Source organism: Phacochoerus africanus, chromosome 9, assembly GCF_016906955.1.
Source record: "Phacochoerus africanus isolate WHEZ1 chromosome 9, ROS_Pafr_v1, whole genome shotgun sequence".
Lineage (NCBI taxonomy): Eukaryota > Metazoa > Chordata > Mammalia > Artiodactyla > Suidae > Phacochoerus > Phacochoerus africanus.
The window spans coordinates 103424527-103449146 of record NC_062552.1 but is presented as its reverse complement, the minus strand read 5'-3'; the positions used below and the strand labels follow the sequence as shown (position 1 = coordinate 103449146).

Here is a 24620-nt window from a genome sequence, read left to right as displayed (position 1 = left end):
CAAGGTGTTGGCAGGCTTGCACTCCCTCTGAAGGTTCAAAGGGAGAATGCTTCCTTGCATTTCTTTTTTTTTTTTCCTTTCCTTTTTGGCCACACCCACAGCATATGGAAGTTCCGGGGCCAGGGATCAAATCCAAGCCACCACCGCAGTATCGCAGGATCCTCAACCTGCTGAACCATAGCAGGAACTCCCCTTGCATCTTTTTTTTTTTTTTTTGACATTTTTAGGGCCACACCTGCGGCATATAGACATCCTCCAGGGGGTGACGTGAAGCTACAGCTGCCGGCCTACACTATAGCCACGGCGATGCAGGATCCGAGCCTTGGTCTACAACCTATACCATAGCTCATGGCTACACCGGAACCTGGACCCACTGAGCAAGGCCAGGGATCAAACCCACATCCTCATGGATGCTAGTGGGATTCGTTTCTACTGCGCCATGACGGGAACTGCCCCCCACCCCCGCATCTTCATTTCTGCTGTCTGCCAGCAATCTTCCGAGTTCCTCAGTTTGTAGCTACATCACTCGAATCTCTACATCACATGGCCATCGTCACATGGCCTTCTTATGAGGCCACCAGTCACCGGATCTAGGCACCACCCCAATTCAGCATCAACTCCTCTTACGTTGCCTAATTATACCTGCAAAAACCAGTCTCAGGTTCCAGGCAGACATGAACTGGGGGGAAGAAGGGGGACACCTGATTTTATAAAATAAAGCAAGAGTTGGGGGATTCCCTCCTGAGGCCATAACGGAGACGAGGAGAGGCTGAGAGCAGCCTGTGGAGGGAAACAACTGTGAATCCAGCTGAGCCTCAGGAGGAAGTGGAGAGACTGAGAAGAGAGTCTGGGAAGGGCTCCCCAAAGCGCCAGCTCCACCCAAGCCCTCCTAGGATGTGGTCACAAGAGAGAACATCGCCTTTCTGCCTCAGCCAGTTCAGCTGGGGTCCTGATCCTCACAACCACAAAAGACCCAACACAGCCGTCTGCTATGGGTTGACTTGCATCTTCCAAATATTCATGTGTTGAGGTCCTACTCCCTTGCACTTAGAGCATAAACTTATTTGGAAACAGGGTCCTTGCAGATGTAATTAGTTAGGATGAGGTCATGCTGAGGTGAACCCCTAATCCAACATGACTGCATTTACCACACACACACACACACACACGCACATGCATAGAGAACACCAGGTGAAGGTGAGGCAGAGATGGAGGTGATGCTTCTCCAAGCCAGGAACATCAAAGGTTGCCTGCAAACCACCAGAAGTGGAGGTGGGGGGCATAACAGATTCTCCCCACAGCCTCAGGGAAAGCACCCTGCCGACACCTGGAACTTGGACTTCCAGCCACCAGAACTATAAGACCAAAGATTTTTGTTGCATAAGCCACCCGCTTTGTGGTACTTTGTTATAACAGTCCTAGCAAACTAATACACCCCCAACACAGCCCTCTGTCGCTCCAGCCACACTGGTCTGCTCTCGGCATGGCAGGGGCTATGTTTCGCCCTCGCCACCACACCGCCCCACCTCCCGTGCCCTCGTGCTTTCCCTTCTTAAGTCTCCCTCATCCTTGGAGGGGCAGCTCAGGGCCCACCTCCTCCAAGAACCCCCTTTTGAACCTCCCCTGAACTTTTCCTGCATCAGCTCCACAGCTGAGGATTTAACTGTTCTCTAGTTACTCCCTCTGTGTATTGTTCTGTCTGCCTGGCTTGGGGGGTGGGGAGGGAGGGACGCAGCTTTGACATTTTCTGTATCCTCCAGCGTGTTGGCACAGAGGTAAGAACCTATCAGCTCCTCAACAAACCTGCATGTTCTGAATGAGCAAAGCAGCAAGGAGTTGCCCAACCCTCCCAAGGCAGGGAGCGGGGCCACCAGGAGCCAAGGCCCTTTTTTCTCCATGGAACAGCCCAGACACAGCAGCTAAGTTGGGGGCTGGGGCAGCACCCTGCAGAACAGATCCCAGAAGAGAGGAGCACCTACTTTCGGGCTAAAGGTCAGCTGGTGAGCACATGGGCATCACGGCCCCAAACCACAGGCAAGGGGGAGGCCTGATAGGAGGATCCTTGAGGGATGAATTAAGAAAGTCAAAAGTCAAAGTCCACAGAAAACTCTAAGGTCCTGAGTTGGATGGAAACTACCTGAGACCTTCTGGATTTCCTTGACAGCCACACCAGCCTCATTCCCTGTGCTGGGTGTTCCTTCCAGGCACTAAGCTTCCAGCCCTGAACAGAAAAGGCCAGGAGGACAAGGCCTGGATCAGGAGTCAAAAGACCCAGGCTCTACCCCTGCTTTTACCACCAAGCAGCTGTGCCACTCTGGGTAAGTTTCTTCCCTTCCCTGAGCCTCAGTTTCCTCACCTAAGAAACTCAGGGGAAGGGCAAGATGATTTCTAAACCCTTACAACCCAGGAGTTAGTGACCCTCTCGGCTAACCTGTGCCCAAAGCACTTTCCACCAGACAGTGAAGGCTTAACAAGAAGCTGCAGTGTTTGTCAAACCCTAGGAAGATCCAGGCACCAGGTAAGGTCCTGGATATAATCTGAGGGCTCCGTCTGACTGCTGCCTAGCTTCCCCCCAACCCCATACACCAGCCCCAGTTCCTAGCATTCACTACACACCAGGCCGTACACTGCAGACGAGTTCATCTTTCAATCCTACTAGCCCTACTAATGCTAAGGTCCTGTTATCATCCCTGTTTATAGATGAGGAAACTAGGGCTCAGAAAGAACTAGGGACACAGTAGGACAGGATAGCATTTGGGAACATGCAAGGCCCCCTGTCTCCACTGCATATTTTATTAACCTTCACGCCATGCTGCCTCAGAAATGATCCTTCGGCTCCTTCTAGAAGCCAGATGCTGCCCTAGCCTCAGCCCACAATTTAGGTCACCTGAGACATCCCCTCACATGGCCCTTCCATACACAGGCTTGTACAGGTTTGTCCTAGGGAACAATGGGACCAAGACCGAGGCAGGGGCAGAGCTGGCCACCCTGAGGACACCAGGCCCCGCAACCCCATGCCACAATGTCTGGCATCAGACAGAGCACCTTGTGCAAGTTACCATCCACCCTCATATTCTGTGTGCCAGGCACCGGACAGCACTCTGAGGACACCCCAAGGTGAGTGGGAAGACCTGTCAACTGAGAACATACACCAGGCTCTGAGGTGACCAGACCACGGGCTGAAGTGAGAGGCCAGCCCCATTCCAAGGGACAGGGCATCCAAAGTGGTTCTTACTTCAACCCAACCGCACTGATCAACACCTGCCGTGAGCAGAGCCCACCCTGGGGCCCATGGGGGATTCGAGGTGGGGAAGCAACCAACAAGCCACTGCGGGAGAGCTGCAAGGGGAGAAGGCCTAACGCGCCGTTCATCCTGACGGGGGCGGCTTTACAGGCCTTGCAGCTCGGTTCCCACTGTGAAGTAAGTAATAGGAGTGCCCATCTCAGGGGTTCAGGGAGAAGTGAGTTGATCCACACAAAGCCCTCAAGGCAGGCACTCAGCGTGTATGTGTGCTGCTGGTGGTGGCGGTGGTGTCAGACCCGGAGCCGAAAGGACAAGAAGGAGCTTGAGAAATAAAGAAGGAAACGAGAGGCCGGGCCTGAGGTGCGAATGCAGGTTGATGAGAGAAGCCAGTGTGGCCAGGGGGCAGCTGTGCAGAGAGGGGGCAGGGCGACTGGGCTGGAAAGAAAGTGGGGGCGCACGGGGGTGGGGGGGTAGGCAGCCTTCGTGCTCCCTTGGGTCCTCCAGACCACGGGCCTGAGAGGGACGTGGCCCAGGCAGTGTCAGGGTCACCCAGAAGCTACGGAATCATCGGACTAAAGGTGCCCCAGAGAGCAGAAAGGGAGCCCCTGCCCCAGAGGAGGCCTGGAGAGGGTGCTGGCCTGAGGGTGGGGCCAGGGGTGGGGGTGGGGGAGCCAGCAGTGGCCTCAGTCTCTCCCCCAGTGACGAATGGCGCGCCATCCGTCCCGACTGACATTAATGCTTCCCGCCATCCATCTCCCACTCGTTAAATTACCATTTTATGGCCCAAATCTCTCTCTCATAATTGATAAAAATCTCCTTTTGATGTGCAGCATTATTGGGGGGAAAATGTTTTTCTATTCTTTATTATGTTTTTAATATAAATGTATTTTTTATTGAGAGCTGCTGGGAAGGCTGGATGGGCCCAAGTCAGGAGGGAGGGTAGGTTCTGTCTCTACCCCCCTCCGCCACCCCCCCAGCCTCCCCACACTCCAGTTTCTTCTGTTGTGTTCCATTCCCAGAACACGCACACGGTAGCCTGGGGGTGGGGGGGGAGCTGTCTGGGGAGACAAAGAAACCAGATGACAGAACAAACAAAGGTTGTGCTAAAGACCAAGAGGAGTGAGTCAGCAGATGGCTGAAGCCCTCAGGTGTTCTCCCCCAGAGGGGGGCAGGGGGCAGTGGAACAGGGCAGGAGCCCAGAGGGCAGGGACCCCCGGGGGCTGGCACAGTCCCTGGCACAGAGGACTGCTCCATAAATACTTGCAAGTAAATAAGAGGACAGGGAGAAGCTGGATCGGCGCCGGAAAGGAAGGAGCAAGGAACACGAGAACGTGGCAGCCTGTGTCATCAGGGGAGGGAAGTCTTCTGCCAGCCATAGGCCCCCAGGTGGAACCGGCCCTGGGGGGCAGGAGGGGCTCCTCTGCCCTCTGGCCTAAGCCTTCCCCTAGCCCTGGTCCAACCCAGGGCATGCTCGGCCCACACCCAGCTCCTCCAGGACAAGGAAAGCTGAGTCTGGCTGCCGTCCTGCAAGTGAGGAGGGCTGGGTGGGTTCCGGACACAGCATAGCCACCAACTCAGGACCCTGGGCACCCGAGGCTCCACCTCCACCCCCTCACCCACAGAGTCAGATCAAAAACACAGCAGGTGCTGCCGATGGGCCTCAGGAAGCTGCCCACTGAGCTGCAGCAGCCCCGAAGGTGGGGCTCCCTGGGTGGAGGGATGTTCTCCAGAAGCCCAGGGGACAGGCCCCTTGGCAGCCTGTGGCTGGGAAGAGCCCAGCCATGAGAGGGATGCAGGGTACCCATCAGGGAGGGGAAGAGAAAGGAGAATTCTTCTAGCAAAATAGCATCGGAGACAGAGAACCATGTATCATATTAGAAAACCTGATTAAAGACCCAACTCCACCCTTCACAGTCTCAGAACCTTGGTTCCTCACACATAGAAAGCATCCCGCATAACACAGAGATGCTAGCAAACATTTGCTGGCCATTTGCCCTGTGCCAGGCATGCTCTACAGGCACCACATTCAAGAACCCAGTTACTCTCTGCAGCAAGCCTGTGAGGCAGGTACTGTTATTATCCCTGTGTTACAGATGAGGAAACTGAGGGACAGAGAACATAAGTAACATGTCCAAGGTCACAAAGCCAATAAACCTACACGCAGTCTGGCTCCTGCTCACCTCAAAGGCTCAATATGAAGCTCCAGGGTCATGTGACAGCAGGACCCAGGGTACAAAGGTAGAGGCCCAGCCAAGGGCTGCATGGAGAACCATAAGGGTTAATTTATTTCATCTGCCAACTTGGCTGGGACACAGTGCCCAGAAATTGGGACAAACATTATTCTGATGTTTCTGTAAGGGTGTTCCAGAGTGAGATTTATATTTAAAACAGTGCACTCTGAGTAAAGCAGACTGCCCACCACAATGCGGGTGGGCCTCATCCAATCAGTTGAAGGCCTGACTCAAATAAGACTGACCTCCCCGAGCAAGAGGGAATCCTGCCAGCAAATGGGTTTTCAGACTTGAACTGCAACATCAGCTTTTCTTGGGTCTCTAGCCTGATGGCCCACCCTGAAGATTTTGGACTTGCCAGCCTCCATAATTATATAGGCCAATTCCTTAAACTCAATCAATCGATCAACCATACTACATATTTATTATATATAAGTACACACAAAAATCCTACTGGTTCTGTTTCTCTGGAACCCTGACTCCTAGGAGAATGAAACCCAGCCCTGATAGAGCTGCCACCACCTGGAGGAAAGGATGCCCAGCTCAGGTGCTTTTCCTAGTTGTTACAAAGGCCTCTGCATGCCAGCAGATGTCCTGTGGGCAGGTGTGGGGAAACAATGAGGGTCACCCCAGAGTTGGCCACTCCCTCTCCACGCCCACCCACTCCCTCCCCTGGCCCCAACGCCTCCACTCAAGCCCCTGCTCGTCTCTGCACTGAACCCACCCAGGGCTCCCACCACCAGGAAACCCTTGCCTAAGCGAGGAGCTCTCCTGCCTCACCTCCCTGCCTTCTGCTTTTGCTCCCGCTGGTCCTCATGTCGACAGGGGCTTTTCTGCCACCCCCACCAAGCTTGAAAAATGAATGATGTTCTTGGGAGAAGAGCTTCTCTGCCTCTTCACTGAACTTTTGCTTACACTTTAAACATCACCCTGCCACCTGCACGTGCGGGTCCGTGTGAAACAACAAAGCCTTCTCCCACCCGGATCACAATGGTTCTCGTCTGCAATCTCATGGTCACTCAGTCAGATGGTCCATCAGAACACCGAGCATTTGTCCCTGGGTGCTAGGGGGAGTTACAAAACAAGGTCATGTCTAGGTCCCCACCCCAAGGGAGCTCCACAAGTGAAGTCCCTACAAAGGTTTCAGGGCTCCACTCCGGCCCCTGACTTCATTTCTTTCAGTTGGTTTTTCACACAATTTCAGAGTTGGAAAGAATGTTGTCTGATACAATTATGTACACAAAACTGGAGCATTCACTGAAATATACAGGAAGGAGACTGGACTTGTCTGTATGTGTGGGTGGAGGCAGTGAGTAGGGATGTGTGTGTGTCCATGACCAAAGAGAACTATCCTGGTGCAGCTGGCGGTTCTACCACCTCTTCCTCAGTCCCTCTACCCCCGAGCTCTCCACCCACCTCGAACCTCCCACCTCCACCTTCCCTGCCTGTAAAGGTGACCTCCTTTCCCATGTTGCTAAGAAAATCCAGCCCCACTCCAGCCGTCTTCGCTCAGGTCCCTCTCCAAGTCCTCCTCTGCCTTAGATTCACGTTAAGAACATTCAAAAGGCTCTTCATAATATGCCTCTGCCCCAACTTTGAAAACCCAGCTCCACTATTCACCAGCTTGAACCCTGAATGGTCAACAAGACTATCCACCATGTACCCTCTGTGCTTTAGGCTTTCCAGAGCCTGCATCTTTGTTGTCCCATCTCATTGATCTATAATCCCCTCCTCCAACCTCCACCTCTTCTAATCCCACCCATCTTTGAGAGCCTGGGCCAGATGCCACCTGCTTCAGAAAGCTTCCATCCACCCAAATATAACCTCTCTCTCTCTCTCACCCATTTTGGTTGCAGGCACAGCTTCCAGCTCTGTGCCTCTTTCACTAAACACCAGCTGCTTAGACAACAAAGAAAAGAAATGGAAAAACGAAGGAAAAGGTGTTGAACCACAGACGTGCACTCTGCAGGGGGCCTCAGAGGACACCTACTCCAAACAGGGAAGGTGTAGCAATGGCCTGGTGGTCAATGTGAAGAACCCTGCCAGGTCCTCCAGCACTGAGCCAAGAGCTGGGGACCAGGGTGGGCCAAGCCTCATGGCCTAGGCTTGTAGCAATGGCTTGCATCCATTCAGGGTGCGGAGGTGTCATCCCAGGCTCCCTCCACAGCATGGACCTTGTCCAGGGGTAGAAAGAACCTGAGTCTCATCTAGCCGTCAGGGTGTCCCCCTGTAAGGAAGGGCCATGACTTCAACACCCCTCCCTGACTCTCAAGCTCAGGCGCCATCTGCTGGTCGGGACCAGCACTGCACCCACAGCCCCAAGGGCAGTAAGGAGATCAAGGCTGAGACCATTCTCAACCCACTCCAGACACAAGCCACTTTGGGAGGCAGCAGAAATGACTCCACCTCCTAGAATTCTGACTTCTGACTGCTTCCCAGGACCTGTCCTTCACAACTTGAGACTAACATTCAAAATAAAAGGAAAAGAAAAAAAAAAAAAGGAATTCCCTTTGTGGCTCAGAGGAAAGGAACCTGACTAGCGTTCATGATGCAGGTTCCATCCCTGGCCTCGCTCAGTGGGTCGGGGATCCGGCGTTGCTGTGAGCTGTGGTGAAGGTTGTAGATGCGGCTTGGACCCCACATTGCTGTTGCTGTAGTTGTGGTGTATGGCCGGCAGATACAGCTCCAATTCAACCCCTAACCTGGAAAATTCCATATGCTGCAGGTGTGGCCCTAAAAAAAGAAAAAAAAAATTTAAAAATAGGGGAGGGGGAGGGAGTGGGATGGATTTATTGGAAGCTTGGGGCTAATAGATGCAAACTATTGCCTTTGGACTGGATTAGCAATGAGATCCTGCTGTGCAGCACTGGGAACTACATCTGGTCACTTGTGATGGAGCCTGATAATGTGAAAGAAAAGAATGTATACATGTATGTGTAACTGGGTCACCATGCTGTACAGCAGAAAGTTGACAGAACACTGTAAACCAAGTATAATGGAAAAAAATAAAAATCATTATACAAACTAAAAAAAGAAAAAAGAAAGAAAAAGAAATGGAAGAAAAGTTTCTTTCTGATGATACAAATAGAAACTTCCAAGGCACAGACATACAGACACACAGAAAAGTGATTTCCAAAGGGTTTCTGCCAAACAGAAGCTCTGTGACATAGGGAACAAAGCACTGGCCAGAAAATCAGAAGTTCTGAGGCCTCATCCCATCCCTCACGTGCCAGTCCTCAGCTATGTGACCCCCCTGCCTAGGCCAGTCCCTAACCAAGCTGGGACCCTTTCACTCGCCCTCACCTTACACTGATCGCACTGGCTATACCACAGGGATCTGGACTAATCCAGGACTAAATGTAAAGCATGGGATCCAGAAGCGCTGCAACCTCACCCTCAACCCCCATGCTAGGGACACCCCCAGAGCAAGTCCTATCTGTCTGGTAATGGACCAGTCTGAGGACACTAGTGACCCTCCAAGGCCTCTGCTGATGCCCAAGAGGCATAGATGGGACCAATCAGTGCAAGCTGAAACACAATGGCCTGGAGCTCCCCTCCGGCCACCCCTCCCTGCTCAGGCTGAGATTTAGGGGCTGCGGCATGGTCTTTGAGCCCTGGGTAACCTCGAAGCCATGGACTCGGACCTGGAAAGAAGACGATGATGCATGACAGACTCAGCTTCCTTTAGCCACCCTCCTGGACACACAGACCTCGGGGCAGGCCTGGAGCCCAGGATAAGGAGGGCCACTCAAACATCTTCCTGGAGGAGGGCTGCCCCCGGAGAAGTGTCATGGGAGGGGCTGGAGGAGGAGGGAAGTGCAGCGTGAGTGACTTTCCCCGCCCTCACGCCCCCACACACACCTACCCTGCTTCCCACATGTCCCCTTTCCCCTCCCTCCACCCTCAAGCTGAGAAAGTGTGTCACCGGGAACAAATGCCATCTTCCCAGGAGGGAGGAGGAGGAAGGGGAGAGGGAAGACTTTGACTGTATGCCTGTGGGGGCCGGGGTGAGAAACCAGAGGTTCCTGAGCTTCCCAGCTGTGAGGGACGCCCCCTCTGAGCCCTGGCCTTGACATTAGCCTCCTTTTCTCAGAGGGCTTGAGACAAGCTGTGGGGCAGGAGCCACAGCCCACCATGCTCAGGACCACTTAGCTGGGGGGCCTAGAGAAGAGGTCTTGAAGATGCAGGCAGCATCTTCCAAGCCCAGAAATTCTCTGGCCAGCTGGATGGGCCACCATGGCTGCTGACTCCCCAAGCTTCCCATCTCGCTCCACCTGCCTTAGAGGAAGTCCCTGACTTCTTCTTGCCTCCCGCTCCAGCTCTCCACAGACACGGGGGCCTCCAAGGGTTAATCTGCTGCCTTCCCTTCCTTGTCTCTGCCCCCACTGAGCTGCCACATGCCAGCAATGATGCACTTCGCACTGTTATTACAGTGACTTATTTAGTTTTAATTTGGGGGTGCATCTCATGCTATAGGAAGCAGGAGGCCAATCGTCTTGGCAAGAAGCAAAGCCCCGCGCAGGCTGTGCCATGCCAATCCCATCCCCTCTGCCCGCAGCCCCTCCACCCTAACCCTGCTCTTCCCAGACTGGCTCTAGCCCTCAGTCAGGTTTATTCTTCACTCAATCTCCCCCACCTCCTTGGAGGAGATGTTCCAAGAAGTAGGAAGGGAGTCCACAGACGTTTCTAGGCTCACCTGTGTGATCTGGACACCTCAGATGGTCAGTTAATGAGGCTTGCTCAGGCCAGACCATCACTGAGAAGTGGGGCACCTTTGGCTGGATGCTGAGCACATGCTACCAGCTCTACATTAAGGGACCACTCCAAGCAGATCGGCGAAAATGGAACCACTGGTCCTTACGAACTTCTCCCCCTACTCTCTGCCTGGCCCTCAGTAGCCTAGGGAAACTCACCCATCAGGAGTTAATTCATTAAACAAACACTGGCACCCACGTGACACCAGGTACTGCTCTGGAACCACAGATCCGAGTAAAAGGACCATCGTGGTCTTCATCCCCAAAGACTTTACAACTTACAGTGGAACCACCTAGACCCAGCTAACCAAGCCACGGGAGGAAAGGTGTGCAGAGCGTCAGAGAGGACTTCGTTACAGCAGGCAGATAGCTAGGGATGAGCAGAGAAAGGGGGCGCAGTCAGGTGGCAGAAACCATGCATCACGTAAACAGCGGGGTCCACGGGCAGATGAAGAAAAGCAGGAACCTCCATTCTGACACGAAACCACACATTCTGAGGTGAAAAGTGCTGCAGAGACAAAGACGGACGGAAACGGGCACGAATCTCCAGTCCAAATGCAACCTGCAGCTCGTTGCGCCCTCACGGCAGTAAAATCAGCCGTGTAGATAAGAAGCACCCGTCACGCAACATGACACTTCTGATCAGAGCTAAATAAGGACAGAAATCCCTCCCTCCTCCCTTCAGGAAGGTGGAGCTGGAATAAAAATTCTGGAATACAACCCCCAAACCCCTCCTTTCCAGTGCATATTCCGCCTATTCATGTGTATAACCAGCCTGCCAAAGAAATACAGGGCAGCTGCTGCCCTCTCTGCCCCCTCTCTTTAAGAGGCGTATTTCTCACTTAAATAAATCCTCACGTTTCTTTCTCAATGTCTGTCCCATTTCTTAATTCCTTCTGCAACAAGACAAGAACCTTCCCTTCGGGAACAACCTCATAAGAGAGCTGGAGTTCAGTGGAGACACCCCGCACCCAGCACAGTGTCCAGCATTTGATAAATGGATAGGCAGATGGACGAATGGTCTAAAAACACAAGGAATCACTTGAGAGGGAGAGGATGGGTAAAGAAATTCTTGGCAGACTGAGACCATGGCACAGTACAAGTGGTCAGGATAGACCCTGAAAGCCCTGCTGAAGTTATTATTTGGGAAAACTGGCATCTTAAAGTCAATCCTCCATCAGGAAAGGCATCCACTGATTGAGGCTTGACTTTAAGGTTGTTTTGCTCAGAAAAATTCTAGAAGTTCCAAATGATTTTCTAAGAGGAGAATTTCAAATATAGTAGCAGGTGAAGGGAGAAAAGTAGATCTTTTGGTTTTTGGTTTTGGGTTTTTTTTGTTTGTTTGTTTGTTTTTTTCAGTAGCGCTCTCTAAGGTATCATGAAATTACAGCATGTAATTGGTAAGACTGGGCCTGATCAGTTGATCAATACCCTGCAGACAGCTGCTCCAACCCATCCCCAAAAGCAGGACCCGCAGAACAGGGTCCACATCACTGTGCCCAGTCCAGGTTCCACACATCCCTCAGGTCCCTGGCATGAGTTCAGTGGAGTGTGGCCAGGGCTGTATATACAGCCCTTTTTTCTGTTGCATCAGGCAGGTGAGATGAAGAGCAGGAAAGTGGGGTTTGAGGAGGCAGCTTTTAGCCCTTAGGAGGAAGCATTTATTAAATTAGAGATGACTGATAATAGAACAGACCCCCTTGCACAGCAGGTAAGAGAAGAAGCTTCCCAATACTGGAAGTAATCAAGCAGAGGACCAGAGAGAATGAATCTGCGCTGAATGATTAGGACGGCTCACTGACAGAGCAGCACCCAGGAATCACCTGCTCGGGGCCCCCTTGCACGCTTTCCCTGACCACTCAAGCCTCCACCCCTCATCCACAAGGTGGGGTTAATGACGGTACCTACCTCATAGGTTTGCCATTAGGATTCAGTGATACAACACATGGAGATGAGCACAGCTGTCAGCACACAGTACACCCTCAGTAATTGATAGATATTATTAGGTGCAACCATATGAGTCCACTTCATTACAGGTCAAAAACAGTCAATAGATCAGTGTCTGTGTTGTGGCTCAGCAGGTTATGAACTTGCCTAGTATCCATGAGGATATGGGTTCGATCCCTAGCCTCACTCAGTGGGTTAAGGATCCAGCTGCTGCCCTGATCTGTGCTGCAGATCGCCAACAGATCTTAGATCTGGCATTGCTGAGGCTTTGGTGTAAGCCTGCAGCTGTAGCTGCAATTCGAACCCTAACCTGGGAATCTCCATATGTTGTAGGTGCACTCCTGAAAAGCACAAGAAAAAAAAATTATTAAAAAAAAAAATCAAATATCAACTATTTCACATGGTCTGACCAATCTTTTGTACTGAGGGCCACTCAGGTTTCTTCTAAGCTCTCTGATTTCACACTGGAAGTTTCCACGTAGTTCTGCACCACCAGGCGCTAGGCAGCAAGAACTCTGCGAGGGGCCTTGGCGGAAGCACACTGTGCCCAGGGCCCACCCCTATCCCCAGAGCGGTACCTCCTTGCCCAGGTCCTCGCGGATGACCTGGCGAACCTCCTGCATGCTGCTCCGCGGGGCCTGGCTGTGCAGCACCTTCAGCGTGCTCGTGTACTCCTCCGGCAGCAGGTAGTCCAGGGCCCCCAGATGCTGGCCCACCTTGATAAATGTGCCCCGGTTGGCACAGCAGAGCTCACAGAGGCGCCGGGCGGAGCGGAGGTGCACCTGCGGGGAGACAGGTGGGGCCAGAGAGCCGTGAGTGCGCTGTGTCCATGGGAGCCTGTCCTCTTTCCCTGCGCCCTCTGCTTGGAAACCCTGATTCACCCCCCCCAACCCCACCCCCGGGGATGGACACACACACATACATACACACCCCTCCCTCTTCATTCTCCTTCAGCCTCCTGGGACCAGAGCAGTCAATTTCAACTCAAACTGCAGCCAGCCTTCTCACGTGGCTGGATGCTTCTGATTTCTTTCTTTCCTTCAAAACTTACCTGGTCCCGCGGCCTCAGAAACAAGCGTTCCTTCAAAGCTTTCAACCAACTCTATTACTTATGATTCATTCAGGGATACACTGAGTTCATGTATTTGCCACCCACCCGTAGTATTAGTATTAGCCATACAAATAATACTATCTGTTAGTTGGGAGGGCTACAATTTTTAAAACACGGACATATTCGTTATTTCTTTGAATCCTTACAGCCACTCAGGGAGGCAAGTATTGGTATCTTTAAGGATAAGAAACTCAGATGCTTTGCTCATAAAGAACTAGCTAATAAATGCCAAAGGAAGGTCTAGAAAACACGCTAAACCTAGGACCCTTTAGCTCAGCAAATTTTAGCAGGGGTCTCCTATGAACTGGAGGAAAGCCTTACCTGGGGGCATCAGGCACATGGAGTAGGCAGCAGTCCAGCAGTCCAGGACAGGCCAGCCTTAACATGTAGCCTAATGCCACCACCCAATGCCCATGTGTCCTCCCAGAGAGGGAGGTGGCCCGGATGTGCCCCCAAGCTGTGCATCCCATCATCACCCCCCTCAGCTGAGGGTCTAGGAATTTTGAGGGTCCTGCCTTCCTGGAGCTCCAGTTGCTGAGGAAGGATGGAGCCACAGGCACACACAGAAGACAAGAGAGCCCAGTGCCCTGTAGGAACCTGGTACCTCTTCCAAGGGAGTAAGTATCCGTGATGGACTTGCACTCTCAAGTGCTATGAAGGATGCTGACATAATTAATACTGGAGGCAACAAGCCACGTGAGGGGTTAAATAACAATTGGCAACAAAGATGGAAGAAACATTCAGCGACCCTACATAATTAGCTGCTAAATGAACCATACAGAAAATTGTTACTTTAGAAATTAAGAAGAGAACACTGCAGCCCTGAACACCCTGTCCCAGCCACCAGGGAGCCCACCTGCCCTCTTCCTCCACAGCAGAGCAAGGCCCCAGACTCCAGGCACTCACCGTGCCTGGGCCCTTGAAGGGCTGTGTGGGACACCTCTGCCTCCCACCCCGACCTACTCTTGGGGAACCCTATGTGCACATGACTCCATCCCCCACAGACAGAGTGCTCAGCCTTGATGTGGGTACCTGGGCTAAACAGTCCAAGGAGTCTTTTTCCCCTGACAGAAGGGAGCAGGGAAAAGGTAATTAATTCTAAGAATTAGGAAAGAGAGAGAGAAAGAACACCCCTCTAGATGAGAGAAAAGCTATGGGAGTTGGGGGCGGTTCTTAAGAATTTGGGAAGTTCCCTGGTGGCCTAGTGGTTAAGGATCCAGAGTGGTCACTGCTGTGGCTTGGGTCACTGACGTGGGCACAGCCCCCCCCCCAAAAAAAAGACTTTGGAACTAGGGGCTGCGATGGCCAGTACTGGATGGTAGAAGGTGTCAATATTCAAGGTCACACTCAAGTTCTGAGGAAGACAGAAAGCAACCACACATAGCACGACACAGAACTGGGCATCTCCTCACACTACAGGGGTCTGGGCTATTACCAAAAAAAAAAAAAAAAAATGACTTTTTGCAGCTCAAATAGTCATCCCCAACTCCAGCCCTGCAGAATGAGAGGCAGCCACAAAGGCATCCACGAGCCATCAGTCCTCAGATACAGTGAAACCAGAGCCCAGGTCCCACCAGAGGCTCCCATGCTGATGCCCAGCACCCAGCTGGCTTGCCCAAGGACGCATGCTTGGCCCCCACACCAAAGCCATTCCAGGGTCTGGACCCACTGGCAGCAGAGGACTGGACTGGACGACGGGGTGAGGACACAACACTGACTCCTCCCCTTCCGGTGAGGACGACAATCCAGTGGATTCCCAGGGGGCTGAGTTCCGTGCCCTCCACCACATCAGAGAACGACGCGGGGCAGCAGGATCATGCTGGCAACTGCAGAGCTCACAGATGTCAGAGACAAGAGGGCTGGAATCAGTGGGGAGGCTTGGCTCCCGGGAGGAAGCAGAATGTGTGCCATTCATGAGTGTGGGGCCTCTCGGCTGCAAATCCACCCTTCTCTGCCCTGCACTGTGATACTGGAGCTGGCTCTGTGTCATTTCTCCTTTGACAGATGCCTCACTATTAGGCTTTGTCAACAGGAGGCTCGGGGGGGCGGGGGGGTGTTACTGCGAGGCCACTGCAGTGCAAGGAGACTCCCATACTGTCCCCATGTGCCACTGTCAACTCAGCAGCCAGAGAGTCAGTGGCTTGGGGGTGACCACTTTGGTGACCCGCACAGACCAGCCCACCCTCACTAAGTTTCTTCACTACCTGTTGGGCCCCTCCTGTGTCCCGAGTCAGGCGCGGTAAGTGTTCCCACCACCCAACAGGCCGCTCCTACCCACGAACTCCAGGTCACGCCCTCCTCCAAATTTCTCTGCCACTCGGCAGGCTGTTCCCATGGACCATGGCCTCCACTACATCTCTTCATCATCAAGAAAGCCCTGCATCCAAGCCGTGCGTGTGGGAGGCCAGCCCCCAGCTGAGTCTTTGGCTCTATCCTTGTTCACTACCCCTCAGCCCGAGAGGGAGCAGGTGCTTATGAGTTTACTACTTCCGCACACTTCAAATCTTCTTTTACTCCTTTTAGGAGAGAACTACCTTTTCCTAGTCAGTAAGTTCTTATAGTTTTCCCCATTTAAATTACAGGTGTGACTAGCCCCTGACAGATATACAGGATTAGCCCCTGAAACTGAATCTGAATAGCCAATAAAAAAGGAGGGCATTTCAGGTCGAGAGAACAATCCACCACGGGGTATGTATGTGATGCTGAACTTGCCCAACCATTCTCTTTAGACTAGATTCACACCTGCATTTCTTTCTGCTGCTGGCAGAGAGCATCAGTCTCACCTGGCCAAGCCCTCAAGGGAGCAGAGCCAGGGCTCTTTTGTCCCTCACCTGTGGCTTCAGCCAGTGCCAGGTAGGGTGGCTCTGGACACAGAGTGATTCTCACCTTCAGGACACTATCTGGACAATGCAGGGAGCCCTCTCTGGTCACACAAGCTCAGGCAGGCTGGTCTACCACTGACTCACTGGTTGCTTGGCACATCAGCCACTGGGGACAGAGACCATGTGTACACCATGTACCTGAAGGAAAACCACGCATGAGCCATAAATATAGATTGATGACAACCATGGGTCATATGCTCACAAAACCATCATCCATGAAACTGAATCAGCATCTACTGCAAATGGCACCCATATTTCAACCAAAGAAGCCCAAAGTCACCTTCGACCAGCTTCTAAATAAACACAGACATACAAATAAACATCTATCTCACATGGGGGTGAGGGACACTGCCACTCACAACAAAAATTTAAATGTCATTTTAAGGCCAAAAGACACAAATGCTGAACAATAGAGCAGTAAGTACTCTGATCTCCAGAGTCCCTTTCCAGTTCTAGCGCTTACAGCTCCACAGTCCTTTGGGATCAGAAGGCAAGTCCCACTTAGAATCTCAAGAAACTACTGGCTTAGTGCAAACTCCCTCTCTGGCATTCACTTACTTAATTTGGTACTGTAAGGGGCTAAGCATGCTGGCAACAGGGAATATGTTCGGGAACCTCACAGCTCTCTCCCAACCAAGATCCCTTCCCCTAACCAGGCAAACATGCTCAATGCAAAGCTTCCAGAATCTCCTGAGTTCTGCACTACCTTCAATCTAGTCCTTCCTACTCTACCTGTCTGGGAACACCTACGTAGGCATCAGCACTAGGAGGGACATGCAGCTAAATGGAATTCCTGTTGCTTATGTACTTTACACACAGTAATTTGTATCGCTTAATCCCTTACCCCCATCCTTCCCCTCCCCACTTCCCTCTCCCCACTGGTATCTACTCGTTTGTTCTCTGTATGCATGAGTCTGTTTCTGTTTTCTTATATACATTTGCTTGATTTATTTTTTAGATTCCACATATAAGTGGTAACACAGAGTATTAGTCTTCCTCTGTCTGACTTATTTCACTAAGCATAATACCCTCCAGGCCATCCATGTAGTTGCAAATGGCAAAATTCACTTTTTTCTTATGGCTGAGTCATTACCACATCTTCTCTAACCATTCATCAGTTGATGGGGGCTTAGGTTGCTGCCATATCTTGACTATTGCAAATAGTGCTGCTATGGATATTAAGGTGCATATATCTTTTCAAATTAATGTTTTCATTTCCTTCCAATTTATACCCCATAGTAGAATTGCTGGATCATATATACGACGGCTCTATTTTTAGTTTTTTGAGGAACCTCCATGTTCTTGTCCACTGTGGCTGCACCAATTTACAATCCTACCAACAGTGTACTAGGGTACCCTTTTCTCCACATTCTCACAACACTTGCTATTTGTAAACTTTTAAATGATGGCCATTTTGACAGGTGTGAGGTGATATTTCATTGTGGTTTTGATTTGCATTTCTCTGACGATTAGCAATGTTGAGCATTTTTTTCATATGCCTGTTGGCCATCTGTACGTCTTCTTTGGAAAAATGTCTATTCAGGTCTTCTGCCCATTTTTTTAATCAGGTTGTTGGTTTTCTGATACTGAATTGTATGAGCTGTTTATATATTTTGGACATTAATCCCTGATCAGTTCATATCATTTGTAAATATACTCTCCCATTCAGTAGGTTGTCTTTTCATTTTGTCAGTGGTTTCCTTTGCCGCGCAAAAGCTTTTAAGTTTAATTAAGTCCCATTTGTTTAGTTTTGCTTTTATTTCTTTTGCCTTAAAAGACAGATCCAAGAAAATCTTGCTACAATTTGTGTCAAAGAATGTTCTGCCTATGTCCTCTTCTAGGAATTTTATGGTTCTATGTCTTACATTTAGGTCTTTAATCCATCTGAGTTTATTTTTGTATTTGGTGTGAGGAAATGGCCTAATCTCATTCTTTTTCATGCAACTGTCCAGTTTTCTCAGCACTTCTTATCAAAGAAACTGTATTTTCTCCATTGTATATCCTTGCCTCATATGTCATAAATTAATTGTCTGGGTTTACTTCTGGGCTCTCTATTCTCTTCCATTGATTTATGCATCTGTTTTTGTGCCAGAACCACGTTGTTTTGATTACTGCAGCTTTGTAGCATAGTCTGAGCATGATACCTTCAGCTTTATTCTTTTTTCTCAAGATCAGTCTGGCAATTCAGGGTCTTTTGTGGTTCCGTATAAATTTTAGGATTATAGGTGTTCCCGTGGTGGCTCAGCACTAACAAACCTGACTAGGATCCATGAGGATGCAGGTTTGATCTCTTGCCTCCCTCAGTGGGTTAAGGATCTGGTGTTGCCGCGAGCTGTGGTGTAGGTCACAGACATGGCTCAGATCTTGCATTGCTGTGGATGTGGCATAGACCAGCAGCTGTAGCTCTGATTTGACCCCTAGCCTGGGAACTTCCATATGCTGCAGGTGCAGCTCTAAAAAGCAAATTAAAAAAAAATTATAGGATTATTTGTTCTAGTCATGGGTACTTTGATTTTATTTAATTTTAAATAATTTAAATTTAAATGGCTACATATAGCCAGTGGCTACCATATTGGATAGTTCAGGTTAATAAATTAATAACAACCATAACAAATAATCACTTACATAGTCCTGTTTTAAGTACTGTTCATAGCCTATAGTAAACACTCAAATATAGGTGGGTGGTAGCTGTAATTGTTTTTAAACTTGCCCAATATCTTTGTAAAATAGAACTAAAATGTATCTTTAAAGATGAAAACATAATCTCAGGTCCTGTCACATTCCCAAGGTCCAAGAGTCAGTAAACGATGAAACGTGAGTGTGTTCCATGTGCCAGGAAATAGGCTTTAAGTGAATTTCTCTATGTACAAGTATTATGGGAATGCAAGGAAGTACAGCTGTGATCCTCATAAGCAAAGAGCTTACAGTGTAGACCGAGGTGGACATGCACCCATGAAACTAGAACCACCAGTGGAAGCCAGTATAAGCAGCTGCCCAGTTACTCCCAGGTATGACAGGTGCTGAAGAGGGCACCAGGGTAGCCATGGGTGTTAAACCAAGTGCATACAGTTTAAAAGGCCAATGCCAAGCTGCAGCTAGTCCTGATTAGAACAAAATGGGATCATAAAACCTAATGATTTATCGCAGTGGCTTTAGAATCGAATAAACACGGGTTCAAATCCTACTTTGCTACTTACTTGTCATGTAACTTTGGACAAGTTAATTAACTTTGAGGCCTCAGTTTCTTCATCAGTAAAAGGAAGAGAAAAATGATAACTGTCCCTGTGATGACTGAAAGAAGCAATGCACAGGAGTTCCCACCGTGGTGCAGCAGAAACGAATCTGACTAGGAACCATGAGGTTGCAGGTTCAATCCCTGCCCTTGCTCAGTGGCTTAAGGATCTGGGGTTGCCGTGAGCTGTGGTATAGGTCGCAGATGCAGCTTGGATCCTGCATTTGCTGTGACACAGGCCGGCAACTGAAGCTCCGATTGGACCCCTAGCCTGGGAACCTCCATATGCCGCTGGTGTGGCCCTAAAAAGCAAAATAAATAAATAAATAAAATATAAATTAAAAAAAAGAAAGAAGCAATGCATAAAAAAGAGCTTAGCATGGGGCCCAGGACATAATCAGCGCTCAATAAATGATGAAAAGAGACAGGGGAAAAAAATGTCTTCCTAGAAAAATGAAATTTAAAACAAAAAAAAACACTTTGGGGAGTTTCCGTCGTGGCGCAGTGGTTAACGAATCCGACTAGGAACCATGAGGTTTCGGGTTCAGTCCCTGCCCTTGTTCAGTGGGTTAACGATCCGGCGTTGCCGTGAGCTGTGGTGTAGGTTGCAGATGCGGCTCGGATCCCACGTTGCTGTGGCTCTGGCGTAGGCCGGTGGCTACAGCTCCGATTTAACCCCTAGCCTGGGAACCTCCATATGCCGCGGGAGCGGCCCAAGAAATAGCAACAACAACAACAACAAAAAGACAAAAAAAAAAAAAACCAACCATTTTGGGCCCATCTACTCCCAGGACTCTGTTCAGTCCAACAAGTCTCGCCCACAATCTAACTGACAGAAACAGTAGCTAATTTCATGCTCTGTCATCTGAATTGCACAGCAAGTGTGCACAAGCAAATAGCTATAAAGCATTATTCCAAATACACTGACTTCAGGTTCTCTTCCCCAAAGATCTGCTATGTGATGAAGAAAATTTTTGAGTAAAAACAGCTTTGTTCTTCTCAACTGCTGAATAGGCATCTTGCAGTATGACAACCCTACTCACCTGCAGAGTCTGGAAATACAGAGAACCTGAGTTTAGGATTCCTCCATAAGTTCCCACTTTGCTTTTCCCAGGGTACTCTTTAAAATAACCACTTAGAGTTAAGCCCTAGAAAAGTTAGTTCTTTCTGCCCAAATCACCTTATAAGTATAGCTGAGTGTCGAACATTACAAGGATTAATCCCACGCAGTCAAAAACCCACGTGTAATTTATAGTCAGCCCCTGGTAGCCACAGTTCTCAGCATCTACTGATGCAACCAACCACAGGTTGTGTGAACCGTAGTATTTACTGGGGGAAAAAAATCAACAATGAAGTAGACCCGTGCGCTTCAAACCTGCGTTGTTCAAGGGTCAGCTATAGTAGGTGCTAGCTATACTCCTACCTCCTGCTTGCTGCCCAGTTCCTCCCAGCTATGACAGGTGATGACCTGGGATGGAGAACTGCCCTTCCCCCAGCTCACGGAGCCCCCTTGCTCTGGGATCTGTTAAGTAATAATAAATCTTGTGACTCTATTTCCATGTGTGGGCATATTTAAACTGCATCTTCAATCAAAACGACCCAGTGGGGGAGTTCCCATTGTGGCTGAGTGAGTTACAAACCTGACAAGTATCCATGAGGATGCCTTGCTCAGTGGGTTAAGGATCTGATGTTGCTGTGAGCTGTGGTGTAGGTCGCAGTCACAGCTCGGATCCCACATTGCTGTGGCTGTGGTGTAGGCCGGCAGCTGCAGCTCCAATTTGACCCCTAGCCTGGGAGCTTCCACATGCCTCAGGTGTGGCCCTGAAAAAAAGATAAAAGTCCCAGAGTGTTAGCCAGGATGCTGAGGGAGTTACCTGCCAACCACCCCCCCAACACCCATGCAGGAGGCTTGTGCTCCCTCCTTCAGCAGCTCATAATCTGCATATTCATAATTCAATCCACCATCTCTAGTTTTTCAACACATGATCCTACCCTAACACTGACCACCCGTGTGCTCGAGTCCTGCCCTTACCTGGCACCTGGTTTCACAAGCTGGTTGGCTGTGTCAGTACAGTATGTCCTCACTGCAGAACTCCCACACTTCCCCTTCCGCTCCTGCCAAAATGTGGCAGGAACAGCTGGCATGGACTCTCTGTACCTCCTCTAACTTCATTTTCACTCCCAGCTGAGCAACTTGCCTTATGATTATCTCATTACCAATAACCTTGTTGTAATGAGTTTTAATCTGCCTCATATTAATTAAAAGCATTGTCATTAGCCAGCTTAGTTTGGGGGGGGGCAGTGAATAGCTAATCAGATCAACTCAGGGCTGATTAATTATTTATTGGGAGGGATGGAGGAAAGGCCTAAGGAGGGCAATCCTTTAGTCATGTCTAAATCCCCAGGAATAGGGATCTCGGGCCCCAAACTTGGCAGAAAGGTACCAAAGCCAGACTGAATCATGGGGCTCCCCTGAGGAAGGGGGCTGTATCTCCAACAGGGTTGAGGGGTTGAGAGACAGAGACGAAAGAGAGAGATACATATACATACCCACCACATCACAGGAAGAAAGAGACAGAGAAAGAGAAGGCCACAGACAGACCCCAAAACAGACAAGCCCCTTGATGAATTCTTTTGGTCAAAGACTCAAGACCCAAAGGAAACGCACTAATATGTAAACACTGGCACCTCTGGGCTATGAGGTTACAAGAGTATTTTTTCTACGTTACAGGTTTTTCTGTATTTTTCAATTTTTTTCTTTTTTTTTTTTTTTTGTCTTTTTAGGGCCACACCCATGGCCTATGGAGATTCCCAGGCTAGGGGTGGAATAGGAGCTATAGCCACTGGTGTACACCACAGCCACAGCAATGCCAGATCCAAGCCGCATCTGCAACCTACACCACAGCTCACGGCAACGCCAGATCCTTAACCCACTCACTGAGCGAGGCCAGGGATCGAACCTGAGTCCTCACGGATGCTAGTCAGATTCGTTTCCACTGAGCCACGATGGAAACACCTGTATTTTACAAATTTATTTAAATTAATATGTATTATATCAAAAAGAGAGGAGATAACTTTAAAATACTCCATTCTTCAACATCTTCCGGAAATAGAAAAGTCCAGTTGACAAGACTCTGCCCTGCAGACTGGACCGGCTTGGTGAAGAATCCAGCCTCTCTTCCTCAGTTTTGCAGGGTGCTATGATCCATGTGTGTGTTTTTCATCATGGAAATGGAATTGTAATTCCTCCTTCATCCCCAAGAAATCAGGCCAGGACAGCCTCTAAGGTCTCTTTTCTGGATGTCACCCTTTAAGTTGTCATTTAAGCAACAAACGCATCCTGTCTTAGGAAAAAAAAAGTTGCAGTTTATAAAAGTTTTGAAGGAGACTGACCACAAATTTAATCCCACTCTTTAGGAGTGTCCTCTCTCTCTTCTATGACCACCTGTCCGGCCGGGCAGAGGGCCAGCATCAGATTGCCACAGTCTATACCCCAACTTCACTACTCAGAAGCTGGTGACCTTGGGCAAGTTATGTAGCCTCTGTTGACTTCTGTCTGCTCCACTATAAAAGAAGGATAATAATAGTACCTACCTAATAAGGCTTCTGTGAAAGTTAAATGAGGTGAAGTAAGGTATATACTTTGCTTAGCCAGAGCTGGCATTTCTCTCCTTGTTGCAAGGTTACCTAGAATTTGCTTTAAGTTATGATCAGATGCACAGATATGGAAATGACTGTCATAAAGAAAGAAGTTTTTAACCACAATTCCTTACAAGCAAGAGAGTTGGCATGTCACGCAGGACCACATGTGGAAGCATCAGGGCTGGCCAGGAGACAACAGGAATGAGTGGAAATGTGGCCAGAGCTTTTATTACGGATTCCATGGGAAATAATGGGCAAAGCTTAGGAATAGCTAGTTTTTATTATTTCAGCTGGCTTTGGGGCATAGGGGCTATCCCTAGTTTTGGGTATCTGGTCCCAGGGTGGTTAGGGCAGATTAATAGTGGCCCAGAATATAAGAGCTCAGGAATAGAGGTGGTTGGTAGGTATGGGCTTTGGATTGGTTGGTCTTCCTATGAAAGACATGCTCACAGCTGAGTTGTTTGCTACCTCTTGGAATTAGTTAACCTTGAGAAGATCAGTCCCCCACAGTGTCAGCAAGGCCCCAAAATGTCAAAGCATCAGAAAATAAAAAATACAATCAATACAATACTCTAGCTATGTTTCCTTGGAAAACGTCTTCCAGCATCATAGTGGTAAATACCACATACACCCTGACAAGACACAACTGCATATCTCCTGCCCAGACCTCGCTCCTGACTCTAGGCTCACATATCCAACTCCCTCTCTGACATCACCCAATGTCCAACGAGCTCCTCAAACTTAGCATGACTTTTCCACCACTCCCACCACCACCAAACCTGTTCCTCCATCAGTCTTCCTCATCTCAGGAAATGTCAACTCTAAACTTGGACTTGCTGAAGCTATAACTCTTGATGTCATACTTGACATCTCTTCCCAAACAGGGACTAAAATTACCTTCCTGTCTGAAATAACAAAAAACTGGGCAAGATTTACGAAACAATGGTTGTTTTTTTTTGTCTTTTGTCTTTTGTTGTTGTTGTTGTTGTTGTTATTTCTTGGGCCGCTCCCGCAGCATATGGAGGTTCCCAGGCTAGGGGTTGAATCGGAGCTGTAGCCACCTGCCTACGCCAGAGCCACAGCAACGCGGGATCCGAGCCACGTCTGCAACCTACACCACAGCTCACGGCAACGCCAGATCGTTAACCCACTGAGCAAGGGCAGGGACCGAACCTGCAACCTCATGGTTCCTAGTCGGATTCGTTAACCACTGAGCCACAACGGGAATTCCGAAACAATGGTTTTTAAGGCACTCAGCAGTAGGCAATGAAGGACAGTGATTCCTAAGCAAATACAAACAATCTGAACCCTATAATTGCCCCCACTTTATTGCATTGAGAGTTTCCAGGCCACAGTGCAGGGAAGGAGAACCTAGGCAGTGCCCTGAAAAGTCTAAGTTGAGGAGAAAGAGCTGAAAGTCCAGGAAGGCCAAAGAAGCTAGAGTTCACAAGACAGAGTACTAGAGAGAAGAGAGAGAGTGGCACAAAGAAAGAACTCTGAGGACCTGCAGAGAGTCCATCTTACCTACTCAGCTGAGTACTAGTCAGCAAGTGCACATGAGAAAATTACCTGAGCCA

General features: G+C 49.6%; 1 protein-coding gene across 1 annotated transcript in view; it reads right to left on the bottom strand.

Moving 5' to 3' along the window:
- The window catches only part of ADCK1 (aarF domain containing kinase 1), a 131247-nt gene that overhangs the window by 55636 nt on the left and 50991 nt on the right, over positions 1 to 24620 (bottom strand). Inside the window, exon 4 of the mRNA XM_047796775.1 lies at positions 12755 to 12958. Coding sequence (XP_047652731.1) covers positions 12755 to 12958 — 204 coding nt within the window. The remainder of the gene's footprint in view (positions 1 to 12754; positions 12959 to 24620) is intronic.